The sequence below is a fragment of the Rhinoderma darwinii genome, chromosome 3 (genome assembly GCF_050947455.1).
Source record: "Rhinoderma darwinii isolate aRhiDar2 chromosome 3, aRhiDar2.hap1, whole genome shotgun sequence".
In the NCBI taxonomy this organism is placed as follows: domain Eukaryota; kingdom Metazoa; phylum Chordata; class Amphibia; order Anura; family Rhinodermatidae; genus Rhinoderma; species Rhinoderma darwinii.
The window spans coordinates 192,484,177-192,501,383 of NC_134689.1; the positions used below are offsets into that span (position 1 = coordinate 192,484,177).

Sequence of the window (17,207 nt, forward strand, 5' to 3'; positions counted from 1 at the left end):
TTAGTAGGATGCTTCTTGTTCTTTAACACTTGGTACCATAAGTTTTTCATTCTTGGTAAGCCTCCTAGGTTTGTTAGTATTGGCTGACTAACCGTGCCAATATATAGACATAAATGCAGGCTGTATGATTTGTGATGTCCGCATTGTTCCATTTCTCAGGCATAGAATTATCCAATCGCTTTATGTTCCAATAAAAGGGAACACATATACAATCCCCCCTTTCCTTTTACCTGTATTCTTCAACTATTTGATCTAATGGAAATAGGGGATCATCTAGCCTGTTTGAGAACATTTTCCCAAACCATTAGTAATCTCTTATCCTTTGTGAGACCCCCAAGCACACAAACATATTTTTTCCCGTCCATAAATACTGGCGTAAATACGGGTCCTTTGTCACCCGTATTCCACCAGTATTTACGGACCCATTTTCTCTGCAAAATTGCACTGCAGTAATCGGCATCCCCTTCTCTAGATCAGTGCTGGATAGAGAGAAGGGGCAGCCCTTTTAGGCAGAGTTTCTGCAGCGGAATGCAGCGATTGTAAGTAAAAGAAGTTCATACATACCCTGGCCATTGTCTTGGTGACGCGTCCCTCTTTTGACATCCTGTCCGACCTCCCTGCATGACACGGCAGTCCATGTGACCGCTGCAGCCTGTGATTGGCTGCGGCAGTCCATGTGACCGCTGCAGCTTGTGATTTGCAGCAGCGGTCACATGGGCTGAAACGTCATCCCAGGAGGCCAGACTGGAGGAAAAAGCAGGGAGTCATGGGTAAGTTTTTAACTTTTTTTTTTTGCGGGTTTTTGTGAGCGCCGCACATGGTACTCACTGTCCAGGGTGATGAAAGAGTTACTGCCGATCAGTGCAGCCCCTTCTCTCTATCCCGCACTGATCGTTTAACTCTTAGTTACGGGAGCCCCATAGAGTTCTATGGGCCAGCCCGTGCCATAATTACGGCCTGAAATAGGACATGTTCTATATTTTTCAACTTTTTAGAAGTCTATGGGCCTGTAATTACGGGCGTTTTTACATTTGTGTGCATGGGGCCTAAGGCTGGACTCGCACAGAAATTCTTCTGTAAGCCTGTTTCCAGCATTCAGTTGTCAACAGGCTTACATAACACGTGCTGGGGCAACAAAGAGGACATATGCTAGAAATGGATGGTGGAATAATGAACAACTTCTTCCCTGTGTTTGTATTTACATGTATAACATGGCTGCCTGTCTCTAAGTGATGTTGTTAACCACTTAATGACCGGGCCTGAAAAGGCCTTAATTAAATGTTTCTGTTTTTTCCTCTCTGCATTTCAGCAGCCATAACTTCTTTATTTTTTCATTGACGTGGCTGTATGAAGTCTTGTTTTATGCGTGAGAAATAGTATTTTTTCCCCGCAGTTTGGAGTAGAAAAAAAATGAATGTTTACGGCGTGAATATAGGAAAAAGCGATTCTCTGTATAGTCTTTCTTGTTTGTTTTATCCCGTTCACGTTTCACACCAAATAACCTGTTGAATTAGTTCTTCAGGTTATTACGGTCGTGTAGATCCCTAATATGTGTAGGTTGTTTGTTTTTATATTATCTTGCATAAATTATATTTTATTGTCACTAGATTACAACTGTTTTTTTTTTTTTGTTTTTTCTTTATTAATTTTTTTTTTTTTACTTTTTTTTTTTTTTTTTTTTTTTAAATCCCATTGAGGGATAACTTTACTTATAACTTTATTTTTTACTTCTAATGTATTAGCATACTCCTGTGTGCTAACAGCGGGCAAACTGAACAGACAGCCCTGGGGGTCCTTTCCAGATCCCTAGGACTGACTTTGAGGGATTCCCTGGTCTTTGATCACGATGACGAGATCAAAGAGGAGAGTTCCCGTTGATTATGCCACGGTCACTGACTGCGGCGATCAAAGAGTTAAACAGCTGGGGTTGTAATGTTTTCCAACCCCAGCTGTATTCAGCAGGTTGCTCTAAGATCAGGAACTGTAAGTTACGGCTCCTGCGTAGAGGATGAGCGCTCATCAGCCTCTTCTACAGCGACGCAAAAAGACGTCTCTGTAGACGAAGCATCTGCTCCGCCTGCCGTCAAAAGACGGTGGGCGGTCGTTAAGGAGTTAATAAAGTAAAAAAGAACACGCATGGAGGAGAAACAGAGAAAAATGTAAGGCCCATTGCATTTAGATGGGCCCATGCACACGACCGTGGTATCCACGGTCCGTGCATTTCCCGGGAGCCTGAACTGCAAAAAGATAGGACATGTCTTATTACGGCCGCATTTTGCGGTCCAGGCTCGTTGAAATGAATGCACACGGTAATGTGCACGGCCCGTGATTCGCGGCCGGCCACGGGTGACACTCCGCGGCCATCTGAGCCGCAAATCACGGCCCGTGCACACCACTACGGTCATGTGCATAAGACTAAGAGTTCCTCCTGCACAGAGACTGACAGACATGATGGTTTATAAATTCTTCTCCTCAATAATCTTCTATTTACCTGTAAAATATCTGGACAATGTGTGCTGAATGCCAGTTGATGCATTACAGTGGACTAATCTGTGGGCAATACCATTTTTACTTTTCTGACAAAGGCTACTGCACTGATATAAAAAAAAAAATATGTGAGCAGAATTTTAAATACACCTATATTAGAAAATTGTCAACAAAAATGTATCATAAGCACCTATCATACCACCAGATATAATTATCAATAATCGAAGATCCAAAATATACCTGATGCTTAAATGATCTCAAATAAACAGCAAGAGTACCAAAATATATCTTTATTATCCCAATAGGGAAAACATTACCCACAAAATACAAACATTTAAAATACAGATAATTAAAAACACCCCGGATAGGAATGTCCACCGTATCCCATAGAATTGGTCATACTATATAGCAATGTGGAAATGTATAATCCTAGTACAGATTCCCCCAGGAGATCAGAAATCTAGAATGATCAACTGAGTAGGAGTTAGAACCTCATATAACCCATATATGGGAGTGCAGAGACAAATCTGTATCTGTATTTTTTTTTTATTTTTATTTTTTTTTATATTAGAAAATTGGATGGTTTCTTATTCCGTAAATAAATTAAACAAAATATTTTTTTTCCCATCAGAGACATTTATGGCATATCCATAGGATATGCCATAAATGTCAGATAGATGTGGGACCAGCACCGATCTCTAGAACGGGGACCCCTCTACCCTGTTCTACCTCTCTGTGTTGTGGCTGAAGCGTGTGATTTCCGACCACAAATTACGGTGGTCGAAAATCACACTGTTTTCGTTAGTCCCATAGTAGTGCATGGCAGTTATGGAAGCCGCGTAGCATGTGAGCTACGCTGTTTGCGTAACTTCCATTCAGTTCTATGCTACTCACGAAAACGGTGTAGCTCAGCGAGCTACGCAGTTTCCGTAATTTATGGTCGTAAATCGCATGCTTCAACCACAACACAGAGCAGTAGAACGAGGTTTAGGGGGCCCCTGTTCTAGAGATGGGTGCGGGTCCCAGAGGTGGGAGCCGCATCTAGCTGACATTTATGGCATATCCTGTGGATATGTCATAAATGTCTCTGATGGGAAAATACCTTTAAGCCTAGTATATGCCTGTTTCTGTGCCTGCTGCTTTAATCCTTTTCTTGTGCGTTTTTTTTTGTCTTGCAGAATTTATCCAGAAATGGCCACATGGATCCAGCTTGTAAACATTCTTATCTATATTGCTCAAGTATCAACCATAGAACAGTTTGATTCTTTTTTGAGCGACACTGAGTTAAATCATCTAAACATTGACGAGAGTACAGGGATTGTATACATAGGTGCAGTTAACAGATTGTACCAGCTCTCGGAAGACCTAAAGTTACTTGTTAATGTTACTACTGGACCAAGACTTGATCACAAGAAATGTACACCGCCTATTGATTCAAATCAGTGCTCGTTTGCAGTCCAAACCGACAATTATAATAAACTACTTCTTCTTGATGGGGCCAAAGGAAGGATTGTGGTTTGTGGTAGCATATTTAAGGGAATTTGCTCTCTGAGAAAAATGGACAACATCTCAGATGAGATATCTTATGATGATAGCAGGGGAGAGAAGTCCTTTGTTGCAAGCAATGATGAGAAAGTAGAAACTGTGGGATTGATATCCGACATGAAAGAAGGTGGCCCTCGGGTTCTTTTTGTTGGTAAAGGTACTAGCCAATATGATAATGGGATAATTATCAGTACTCGAATACTTGATGAAGTGGATGATAAAGGCCCATTTGAAACGTTTCAGGATTCCGCAACATTTAAGTATGGTTATTCATCTGTGAGCACACAACAGTTTGTCACTGTTTTTGAAGATTCTCAACGCGTTTATTTTATATCTAGTCTGCTGGACAGAAACAATGGGAAAAATCGAACATTCATTACCCGTCTTTGTAAAGTCGATTCCAACTATTTTTCTTACGTTGAGATGGATCTGGCTTGTACAGATGGAAATATTCCTTACAATATCTGTACCTCTGCCTACCTTGCACACCCAGGACAGGAGTTGGCAAATGCAATGGGGATTTCAAATATTCACGATAAAGTTCTCTTTGGAGTTTTCAGCACTTTTGACAACAATCGGGAGAAATCTGCTCTTTGTATGTTTTCATTGGAGAATATTACCAAGACGTTTGAAGAAAACAGAGAATTGTGTTACAGTAGTGCGTCGGAGCCATTAAACCCAGATGGAGAGATTATTTTTTCCAAACCGTTTGGTGATAAAATTGGCTGTGGTGGAAAAAAGGTATATTATCTCATAATAGTATTTGTATTTTAGTGCAGTTTTGTAATTTATTTATTTTTTTAACCCGGAAGTTGATCATTAAAAGAGTGAAAGTATAAAGGAAATATTAGTACTATTACTCAGTTGGATTCAATCTGGTTTTGGCTAAACAAAAATAAAAAAGCATCATCAAAACCGCATTGTAAATAAGGCATCTTTCACATAGCAGTGAAAGCAAAACTACACAAAACAGTCTTAGGTCTCTTTCACATGGCAGTATTTTGCATTAGTATTTGGATGCCAAAACCAGGAGTTGGGTCCAAATACGGAAAAGGGGCAAAACTTACCGTTACGCTTTTTCTCCGTGTTGGTTCTTCCCCGGTTTTGGCTTCCAAATACTAATGCAAAATACTGCGATGTGAAAGAGACCTAAGACTGTTTTATGTAGTTTTTTTGCTGGGTAGCGCACCTGTAAAGTTCTGTTCACATGCCGCAGATTCATTGCAGAAATTTCTGCATCTAAAAAAATGATTCCATACATACGAACAAGGCAGTCTGAGAAATGTCTGCAATAAATCTGCTGCGTGTGAACACAAGCATTAAAAGCTAGTGTATTTTCAGTGGTGTTATTGAACTTTTATCCTGAAAAAACATGCAGCTTTCTGTCTAAAGTGAAAATATTTTACTGTATTGGGTTCTAAGGTCTTATTTGTTTCCATAGTTAAAGTCTAAAAACAAGCTGTAGCATGATCTTCTAATTTCAAAGTTGCGGTACATTTGACCAATAGAAAAATGTTTGCAAAGGTGTATATGGTTTTTAAACATTTTGTTCCTATAGTACATAAAAACTCTGATTTTAGCAGCTAATTGTTCCTTATAGTCTTTATAATTGTATAGGATAATTACAGCTAGCCATCTTTTAGGTTTAGCAATCTAAACTTTTGTTTGAGTTGCAGTCACTTATTTAACCTCATTAAAAAATTGACGTCTCATATAATAAAGTATTGCATAGGCATTAAAGGGGTTGTCTGGGAATACGTTTTTTAGTCCTAGCAGGAAGATAAAATTTAAAAAAACAAAAATACCGGGTAAAACCACCCACCACTCCAGATCCGCTGTTCCAACGGTCCCAGACGGTCTTTGTTGACTTCCTTTCAGCGACGGAATGTAATTCATGCATGGGCCTGCTGCAGCCTATCAATATCCTCCGCTGTTATGCTGGCAATAGTCATGTGCATGAATGTCACGTCCTCGCTGCAGGACAAGTAAACAGAGCGGCGGGGGCCACCAGATAGGCAGGGGATTAAACAGGTGAGTAATTATTTGTTTCTTCTTAACATTTCTGCTCTTATAAAGGAAAAAAAAGTTAAAGGGGTTGGCCAGGAAAAAAATATTTTCTAAAGTGTCCCCCAGCCTGGGTTCGCCTTCCCTAAAACCCCCTACTAACCATGCAGCAGCCCCCTTGTAGGTAGTGCCATGCAGCAGCCCCCTTGTAGGTAGTGCCATGCAGCAGCCCCCTTGTAGGTAGTGCCATGCAGCCAGCCCCCTTGTAGGTAGTGCCATGCAGCAGCCCCCTTGTAGGTAGTGCCATGCAGCAGCCCCCTTGTAGGTAGTGCCATGCAGCAGCCCCCTTGTAGGTAGTGCCATGCAGCAGCCCCCTTGTAGGTAGTGCCATGCAGCAGCCCCCTTGTAGGTAGTGCCATGCAGCAGCCCCCTTGTAGGTAGTGCCATGCAGCAGCCCCCTTGTAGGTAGTGCCATGCAGCAGCCCCCTTGTAGGTAGTGCCATGCAGCAGCCCCCTTGTAGGTAGTGCCATGCAGCAGCCCCCTTGTAGGTAGTGCCATGCAGCAGCCCCCTTGTAGGTAGTGCCATGCAGCAGCCCCCTTGTAGGTAGTGCCATGCAGCAGCCCCCTTGTAGGTAGTGCCATGCAGCAGCCCCCTTGTAGATAGCACCCCCCCCTTCCTGTAGAAGGAAGTGCCTGAACGAACGGAATACCCCTCCTCCTCACATGCACTTCGCTGTGAAGAGGAGGAGAGAAAGCACGGCCGTGGCAGTGGTTGAGGGGTGTCGCGACACCCCTTGGAGGTTTCTCACGGCACCCCGGTTGAGAACCACTGGAGTAGAAGGAGGAGGGGGCTTGTACAATGAGAGACGACGTTCTGTGTCTTTGCTCAGCCAGCAGTTTCGGCTGAGCTAAGGCACGGCGCGTCATCCACTACAATTACAGGCAGTGAGACCAGAGGCGGAGCTCTGAAGAGCTCATGAAACATAGGCCCAGTCCACTGCCTGTAAACCTACTTGATGACGCGTTGTTCCTCTGCAAGCTGGAAGTGCTTGCTGAGCAAAGACACGCAACTTCAGAGGAAGTGAAAAGTTTTACTCTGGGTGCGGTCATGAGAACAAAATAACGCTGCCACATATAAACAAACATTATATTAGAAAGTTAATTATGTATGTCACATTAAGTTAAAATATAAATAACATTTATTCCTGGACAACCCCTTTAAATCCCAGACAACCCCCTTAATCTGATCGTAAACCAGATTTTTTTCTTTATATTTATTTAATTTTTTTAATCTAAAAAGAAACCTATAACTATACTATACATCAAATATCAGACCGTACAAAGGTTTCTCCAAATACAATAGAATTACATAAATCAACTTTTGTATTGGAAAATTCTTGTTTATCATGAGTAGTAAATCTGTAATGGTAATATCTACCACCAGGATAATACCAGTTATAACATATCCTGATCGTATTAGAGGCATTCAGGCCTCTATCTTAATCCTAATATATTCGGGTTACCTTGTTTCCACATTCTGCTATTGATTTTAGTTTAGCTACACAACTTATCAATAAATACTTCTAATACAAAACCAAAATAAAGTAACAAACTGATAAACAAAAATATGTGGATCGGAAAAATATGTAGTCCATCTGTTATCTAATCCGTGAGATATCCCATCTTAAAGTTGTATATTATACCCCCTAACCATTCCCCCAACCCCTACTACCTCACATCTCTATTCGTTCACATTCAAAATGAGAAAAATATATGTTTATAGTGATTGACAGTGTGAGCAGCATTCATAAGTGTCAGACCTAACGTTGTTTAGCTGGGGTGTTTGACTTGTCTTATTTTCTGACTTTACAGTCTCCAATTGCAAATGAGACTATCAGGTATCCATGTGGATCAGAACATTTGCCTTACCCATTGCAGAGTAGGAATGGTGTAGTGGCTAAAGCTGTTCTTGTGCGTGAAAATAACCCCTATACCTCTGTAGCAGTATGCGTAGAAAATGACCACACTATTGCATTCCTTGGTACAGCTGAAGGAAAACTGGTGAAAGTAAGTATAGTTTTAATCTTTTATGATCTTTAAGTTTATATGTAATTTTTATTGTTTTAATCTTGTGTTAAAGGGACACTTCCGGCAAAAAGGGGTATTTGTTTATTTACTCAAAGCGGTTATCTGGGGACCATAAAAAAAAACAGAAATGTGTATTTTGTGGCAGTCTCAGAACATATCATCACTGAGCAACTCAACCACCAGACCAAACAGAAGATTATCATATGTATTATTATTTCTAGCCGGAGTCCTATTTTTCCTTTGGTGGATAGGGTATGTTCAAAAATTCTACCCAATGATGCCATCTTCTCACCTCCTCCAAAGACTTTAGAAAGGCTGCATAATAAACTGGGTTGCTAAATGGTCTAAATTCATCCACTCTCTCACATTCCAGGACAGGAATCCTGTTCACAAGGTGTGTCCAGTTCGTGGCTTGTGTAACAGCCCTAGATGTGCAATGCACTGTGATGTGTATCACATGAATAAACACACATTGTTTCATGGTAATGACCATTTCCATTACATTTGCAGGTATTTTTCCCATAAATGATAGATACTTATTCCTTTCACATACATATAGGCTAAAGATTATTGGTCAGATCTGAGATATTACAACCCCTCTATGTAAGGCCTGATTCACACGAGCGTTGCGCATCTCGAACATGAACAAACTGCTGTTTTTCACGTCCCAGGTGCATCCGTGCTCAGCGCTGAAGGACGCAATGTCACGCATCCCCCATAGATTAGAGCCTATGGAGGGATGCGTGAAAAAATAGGACGTCCTATTTTCTTACGAACCCTTCTCACAGTCCGTTGACACACGGACTTTTAACTCGTTCGTGTAAATAAGGCCTAAGTGTAAGGGTATGTTCACACGAGGTCATTACGTCCGTAATTGACGGACGTATTTCGGCCGCAAGTACCGGACCGAACACAGTGCTGGGAGCCGGGCTCCTAGCATCATACTTATGTACGACGCTAGGAGTCCCTGCCGGACAACTGTCTCGTACTGAAAACATGATTACAGTACGGGACAGATGTCCGGCAGCGAGGCAGGGACTCCTAGCATCGTACATAACTATGATGCTAGGAGCCCGGCTCCCTGCAGTGTGTTCGGTCTGGTACTTGCGGCCGAAATACGTCCGTCAATTACGGACGTAATGACCTCGTGTGAACATATCCTAACACTTTCGCATTATTTCCTGCACAAGTACCGGAAAAAGTCACAGCGGATTTCGCCTCAATCGCAGTGTCTAATGCGCAGCAAAATCTGCATGTATTGCATGCAGATTTTAGATGTGGATTCACCGCAGATTTCACCCCTGCTACATTAAAAGGAGTAAAATCCGTGGTGAAAATCCACAACAGAAATTTGCGTGCTCTTAAAACCTGCAACACATGTAATTTTCCATATAGGAAAAGTCTGCAGCATGTGGATGAGATTTGTAAAATCTCATCCACTTGCCTAGCACTATAATCCAAATCCTTTCCATCCCATGTGGACAGATACAGGCAATTAAGTATGAGGCTGTGGGACATACAAAATAAAAACTAATGTGAAAAAATGAGGAAAGTAATAAAAGCCTTGTATTGATGTTTCCTATATCGTGTTAATTGATCGTTTCTTCTAGTGACAACTGTGGTCAAGGATATAAAATGCAGAGCAGTAAGGCTGGGTGCTCACGTCACGGTCAATCTGCATTTTTTGCAGCGATTTTTGTTAAACGCATTTGTGACGTGAACTCAAGGTGATGAAATACATAGCAATAATTACCAATGATACAACTGTAATACCAGAGCCTGGAGAGATCCCACAAGCTCTGAGCCCTTCTCACCACTGTTCACGGTATCTGGCTGTTCTCTGTTTGATGCAGCATTTACTAGGAACAGATGAGAACTTGAAGCTACTGGGCTGGGGGGGGGGGGGGGCGGGGGCTGGGCTTTGGCACACTTACTGCAACCAAATGCCTGCATTAATGGCTATGTACACCTTTTGTAATTGTTTTTTAATAAAAATGTCTATCAGTGTGTTTGGTTCAACTTTCTAAATACTTTAAAAATATTTTTAAAGCTGCTTTGTATCCTGTATACAGATCAGCTGTATCTAGCGCTGAAACCTGTATCCGTCAGGTCAGAGTGACCGACGGGTTCAATGACCTCTAACTTAGATGTGATCAATAATAGGGGGATCTTATGACCCACTGACACTGAACCAGTCAGTCCCGTGGACCTCACGGATTCAGGTCTGCAAGATACAGCTGCTCCGTATACAGAATACAAAGCAGATGTATCTCCAAAGTAAAAATAATTTTGAATAAAAATCAGTTAGAACCAAAGACACTGATAGATATTTTCATTAAAAAAAAAGGATGTAAATGGTGTACATGGCCTTTAAGACCCGCCCGACCCCTTGGCAGGTCTTCTACACAGAGTCTAAACCAGTATACCTCCAGCACCCGCATGTTGTGCTTATCCTGGCAACAAGTGCCTCCTGCCCTGGGCAGTCCTAGTACTATCATTATGAAGTACGGGTGGGTAGTAGCACACTGATCCAGTGGGTTTACTGTTGTGGCCCCCTGCTGGAGAAGGATTTCTGTGTGTGCTATGCCCTGACACAGGTGATAGGGTATTCCCACAAGCCAGGCTGTTCACACGGCTGTTTCCACCAGGCCTGTTCCTAGTGCCTCCGAGCTTCTCCATGCAACAATGGGTTTGTGCAGGCCACTCGGAATTCCTGAGCCATATGGCTGAGAGCTGGATAGTTTCTGCCTCTTCACCCTGCAGCACCCCACCGCCATACACATACGCTGACCATCTTCACCAGCAGTGCGATAGGTGGCATTCCAAAATGTAGGAGCTGCATTATATGCGGCTCCTGTGCTTCTTTTAGCACCACTAGTACAACGGACAGAGCTGAGGGCTTCTAAATGTTAGAAAACAAGTTAGTCAGCACCTGGGGAAAGTGGGGTGCACTAATTAGGTTAAAGAGGCTCTGTCACCACATAAGTGGCCTATCTTCTACATAATGTGATCGGCGCTCTAATGTAGATTACAGCAGTGTTTTGTTTTTTTTAGGTTACGACCTATTTTAGATTTATGCTAATGAGTTTCTTAATGCATAACTGGGCGTGTTTTACTATTTTGACCAAGTGGGCGTTGGAGAGAGAGAAGTGTATGACGCTGACCAATCGGTGACCAATCAGTGTCATACACTTCTCCCCATTCATTTACACAGCATATAGTGATCTTACTAGATCACTATGTGCAGCCACATACACACTAACGTTACTGAAGTGTCCTGACAGTGAATATACATTACCTCCAGCCAGGACGTGATGTCTATTCAGAATCCTGACACTTCGGTGACGTTTGTGTGTCATTTACGGCACAGCAAGCGTAATCTCGCGAGATTACGCTGTAAATGACAGCCCAGCGTGATCTCGATGTGCTGTAAATCACACACAAACGTTAGCGAAGTGTCAGGATTCTGAATAGACATCACATACTGGTTGGTAGTGATGTCTATTAACTCTTAGGACACTTCAGTAAAGTTAGTGTGTGTGTATGTGGCTGCACATAGTAATCTAGTAAGATCACTATATGCTGTGTAAATTAATGGAGAGAAGTGTATGACGCTGATTGGTCACTGATTCGTCAGCGTCATACACTTCTCTCCACAACGCCCTCTTGGTGAAAAGTAAAACACGCCCAGTTGGGCATTAAGAAAGTCATTAGCATAAAGCTAAAATAGGTCATAACTCCGTCAAAATGAACGTTTTTTTAAAAAACACTGCTGTAATCGACATTACATCGCTGATCACAATATGTAGAAGATAGGGAACTTATAATGTGGTGACAGAGCCTCTTTAACACTCCTAACCCCCTGCTGATCAACCAAACCGTGCACACAGAGGGGAAGTTCAAGATGAAACACAGGAACTTGTTTACACGAAAGTGTTTATGGTAAATCGTTTTTGTATCAAGCAAATGAACCACCCACTTTAAAATTTGTGTATATATATATATATATATATATATGTACGGTGTGTGTGTGTGTGTGTGTGTGTGTGTGTGTGTGTGTGTATGTATATATGTATGTGTTTATATATATATATTAGTGTGCATATTACTTGTTAACCCCCTAGTGACCAGCCTATTTTAGGCCCTAATGACCAAGCTATTTATTTATTTATTTTTTAGTTTTTCTATAGTCTCATTCAAAGAGCTATAACTTTCTTACTCTTCCATCGACATAGCTGTAGGAGGACTTGTTTTTTGCGGTATTTAGTTGTACTTTTTAATGCCACCATTTTGGGGTAGATATTTTTCTATACATTTTTATTAACTTTTTTTTTGGGGGTGAATAGAAAAAAAACCCTGAAATTCCGCCATTGTTGTATGCGTTTAAAATTCACGCCATTCACTGTGCGGCATAAATAACACATTACCTTTATTCTATGGGTTGGTACGATTACAGCGATACCATAAAAACTCATTTGAACTAAAATTATTTATTTTTGCATCGTCTCTTTCAAAGAGCCGTAATTTTTTTATTCTTCCGTCAATGTAGTGATATGAGGGTTTGTTTTTTGCGGGACGAGATGTAGTTTTGATTGGTACTGTTTTGTGGTACATGGGACTTATTGATTAACGTTTATTATTAAAATTTTTGTGGGGGCAATGGGAAAAAAAATAGCAATTTCGCCATTGTTTTTTGCGTTTTTTTTTTCTTTTACGGTTGTGGTTTAAAGTACATATTAACTTTATTGTTTGGGTCATTACGATCGCGGCAATATTATTTATGTGTAGTTTTATTTATTTTTTTACATTTTTACTATCCACTTTTTATGGGGAAAAAATGGTTTTATTACATTTTTTGTACTGTAACTTTTATTAATTTTTATTTCACATTTATTACTTATTTTATTATCTGTAGATCGCTGCTATAATGCTTTGGTATACATAGTATACGTGTGTGCGTGCGTGCGTGCGTTCGTCTGAGCAAGAGCCCGGCTGTCATCAGACAGCCAAGCCCAGGCTTCAGCCTGCACGGGAAACCCATGCAGGACTTAGATTGGACCGCCGTGAAAAGGCGATGGCCTAGCCCAAGACCCCTTAGTGACCGCCGTGAAAAGGCATCTTGGTGGTCACTAAGGGGTTAATACTTGATTAAAACAATAATTTGGAAGGAAGGGTCCCTTTTAAATATATTTACTACACGTTTTCTACTATACAAAGCTATAGACTATGACACAGGCGTTCGATATTCCTCACCTGAATACACAATTATGCCTTTTCTGTGATCCGCTTGCTAGATTTTTCCCAAAAGATTTAGTATTGTCATATCACAATGGAACACATTCTTTTCATAGCCAGAGGCTGCAAATTGCTGTCAGGACCACTATTTCCTGGTTTAGTCCTTTTTGTCCTGTTGATCCCATATCATAGACCCAGTTAGTATGAGCTGGTGCTGGAAGCGTTCCAGAAACGGTTAGATTGATGGCCAAAGCAGGTTTGGCTACATTTATCGTTCTTGGTGAAGGACTCCTTTTACCTTTTTGATCCCGTGTTCCGCTCAAATTCCTTTAAGTTTCTTACAAAGCATTTTGCACGGAAACCTTTCAATTACTTAGCAAATTCAATAAGATTTCAACAACTTTTTTCTTTTTTTTTTTTTATAACCGTCACTTCTTCTCCTGATTCACCATTGGTCTCTGTAGCCAAACTGCTGTTTAAATAAATTTAGATTCTTCCAACAATCATATTCTTTTGTGTCTGGATCAATCGTTTCAGTGTATAGCATCTAAAATTAAATACTTTAAAGGCTATAGACACCTTCTTGAGTTTTTTTTTTTAATATAGATTAGTCCTTTTGGCGATACAGCTGTTCTGTGTTCTCTATACAGAGCAGCTGTAACTACATTATTCTCACCTGTAATCTATTGCATCTAAATTCATAAGTTAGATGTGATCGATTACAGATGGATCCTGCATGTCTGACACGCTGGACCCACCGACACTGAATCAGTCAGGTCTGCAGGACTGACTGATTCAGTGTAAAGCGAACGATACAGCTGTTCTGTATAGAGAATACAAATCGGCTGTATCTCCAAAAAGTCAAACACGTTTTTTATAAAAACTAATTAGTAAGTTACACAAATCACATGAACTAATCTATTTATTATTATTAAAAAAAAAAAGCCATCAAATGCGTACATAGCCTTTACGCCTCATGCACACGACCGTTGTGCCACTTGGGCTGTTTTTGACGGCATCCGAGTGGCATCCATTCACTTTAGCGGGTGAATCGGGTCCGTGAGAAATGGTCCGAATCTCTGATCCGAGGAAGGATAGAACGTGTCCTATCTTTCCTCGGATCACTGACGGGACTCGGACGGCGCACACAGTCGTGCGCATGAGGCGTTAAAGGCCTACAGTTAAAATGCTGTGCAATGTTGTTTATCTTTATTCAAGTTACATTTCGCTGAGGTCCCTGAGGGAGAAAGTGAAAACAATAATTATGTAGATATTCCTTTCATCCCTCATTCTGCACAGTCCCTCAGTGTGCCAAGTACTAAACATAGAACTGTGTTGGCAGTATTCAAGCTCACAGCCTTCTATTTGTGCCTAAAACACTAGAATATCAGATTGGTCACAAACAAGTTATTAATTTGGAGTGCGCCTGTAGTAATCGAAGTGAAAAGACACTAGCATACTGTCTGACACAATTATTTGGACTACAGATTAAACTTTGATAATTTTATTTCCGTTGTTTTTTTCTTTGTTTTGCTACTGAATTTAAAAAAAAAGAAACCTAATTGTTGACGGTTATTGTAGGCTTTTCTAGGTAAGCAGTCAAGAGAGTACAGATTTATGCCGTTTGATACCAAAAGTACTGTCAAGAATGGAATGGTTTTTGATTATGCCAAACAACACCTCTATGTCATGACTAAGAAGAAGGTTGGTATATTCTTACTTTTACACTTGCATACACAGGCCGCAAAACAATATCCTGCAAAATTTATGATAAAAATGCAAAATTTAATCGTTTCACCCAATCAGCAGAGCATACCCTGAAAATGTATACTTTTCTTTAATGTGGCTTGCACAGGAATTGAGTACTAGATTCTGGAGATGGGATGTTGATCCAGGGATTTATTCTGATTTCCATATTTGGAGTCGGAGGAATTTTTCCCCTAATGAGGCAATTGGCATCAACCCCATTGGGGCTTTGCCTTCCTCTAGATCAGCACGGTAGGATTATAGGTTGGACTTGATGGACCTGTGTCTTTTTTTTTTTTTTTTTTTTTTTCAACCTTCTCAACTATGTAACTATGAATCACAGCAGTTAGGCCCCATGCACATGGCCGTGCCCGTAATAACGGGCCACACTTGCCGGCACGACCGGCCGCGGACAGCCGTCCGCATTCTCGGCCTGTGCTCCAATACAAAGTATGGGAGCACTGACCGTAAAAAGCAAGATAGGACATGTCCTAGCTTTTGCGGTACACTTCTACGGCCAGAGGGGGAAGTAGACTTATTCTGCTCAGACACTCCCCCAGCAGCATAGATGAGCAGCAGCACCAAGGGGGACACAGGGAAGCAAATAATTATTAAAAGAAAAAGTATTTTAATGCTAAAAACACTGCAAATTACTTTAAAGTGGTTTTTAATAGTATTTCAGGATTCATAATAACATAATCTAAATTTGCCTTTGTATTTGTGTAATAGGGATTTTTTTAAATGTTTATGGATATTTTACGGATTTGTGAGTTATTCATTCCATATAATCATGATGGTAGCATTGTCTTTTTCTGTATTGCATTGTATACTTAACCTTCGTGATAAGCATTTCCTTTTTTAACAACCTTTTTTTATGTATAGGTGCATCGTGTTCCTGTTCAGGACTGTGCCGGATATTTGAACTGCAATGAGTGTACTCAGGCAAAGGATCCTTATTGTGGGTGGTGTGTGATAGATGGAAAGTAAGTGAAGATGTCTCACAAACTATATAGTTGTATAAATTTAGCGATTTGGTTTAATTGATGGCAGTGATTGTCGCTATTATCACTATACTATAAACCATAGCAGCCACTGAACCCTAAACATTCTACATGGACAATGATAAAGTTTATAGAGGGAGATGCTGAATAGTGAATTTAATAGTTTTCTGGCCTATCTTCAACTCAAAATAGAACAGGTTGAGGTCCAACTACTGATGATTCAGTTTCTTGGGAAAAATGCAAAAGACAACTCTAAAGTGCTCTGAAAACGTTACTGAATAGCACTAGTCGGAATTATTGCAGGAAATTTGGAGTGCAGTCAAGTAAGTCTTTTAAAAATTGAAAAAATATATGATGCTGCTGTTATCGGCGTGAAGTAAGGTTTCCTCAGAAATATGCAAGGAAGGCACCAATAGACTGAAAAGAAGTTTGAAGGATTTACAACCTCTCCTGGCTGAGATGAGGGCGATTATGGATTCAACTCTTGCCTGGTTGCTTCACTCGTAGCAGCATTGAGAGGGTACAAAGAGCTACTGTTGATGAAAAAGTCATGTCCTCTTGGTTACAGTTTGCCAAAAAGCATGTAAGATACTCAGTAATGGTGAGTAGGAAAAGGTATGGTCAGATGAGACCAAAATTGTGCAAGCAGAACACTGCAGCCCACCAGAAATGGGCTTTATTTTTAATTTTTATTAGTACAAAAAAAAATATACAATCCATAACTTAATGGCAATAGACAAGGCATCAATACTTATATTACAATGATAGTCTTTAGTACTTTAGTAGGTAAATTGCATATTGAAGAATATCACATTCTTGTATAGAAGTCTCCGATAAACAGGAGGACTAAGATGCCAACATTCATTGCCTAACCATAAGGAAACGTACCTTCACCCTACATTCATCCAGGTGCTCCAATTATCCCAAACTGTTCCTAACCCTGCTAACAATGTAAGTACAAATTTAGACCGCGATTTCTGAGGTTTCCAACCACCTGGACCAGATCTTTCCAAATTTGTCAGGGCATTTTCTGTTGAGATAGAATTTTTGATACATAAGTACATATTTATTTACCAGTTGCACTTCGTGTACAAAACTCA

At 40.6% G+C, this 17,207-nt stretch overlaps 1 protein-coding gene and 1 long non-coding RNA gene across 6 annotated transcripts in view; one reads left to right on the forward strand and one right to left on the reverse strand.

Annotated features, from left to right (window-relative positions):
* PLXNB2 (plexin B2) overlaps nt 1-17,207 on the forward strand; it is a 292,432-nt gene that overhangs the window by 186,655 nt on the left and 88,570 nt on the right. For all 5 annotated transcript variants that reach the window (XM_075857182.1, XM_075857181.1, XM_075857183.1 and 2 more), the window contains 4 exons: nt 3,666-4,773; nt 7,910-8,104; nt 14,942-15,064; nt 15,989-16,089. In XM_075857182.1, the coding sequence (XP_075713297.1) occupies nt 3,679-4,773; nt 7,910-8,104; nt 14,942-15,064; nt 15,989-16,089 (1,514 nt within the window). In that variant the 5' untranslated portion in view covers nt 3,666-3,678. The remainder of the gene's footprint in view (nt 1-3,665; nt 4,774-7,909; nt 8,105-14,941; nt 15,065-15,988; nt 16,090-17,207) is intronic.
* Nucleotides 16,787-17,207, reverse strand: part of LOC142749317 (uncharacterized) — a 190,920-nt gene continuing 190,499 nt past the window's right edge. The window contains exon 4 of the long non-coding RNA XR_012882403.1: nt 16,787-17,137. This is a non-coding gene — a long non-coding RNA (uncharacterized LOC142749317). The remainder of the gene's footprint in view (nt 17,138-17,207) is intronic.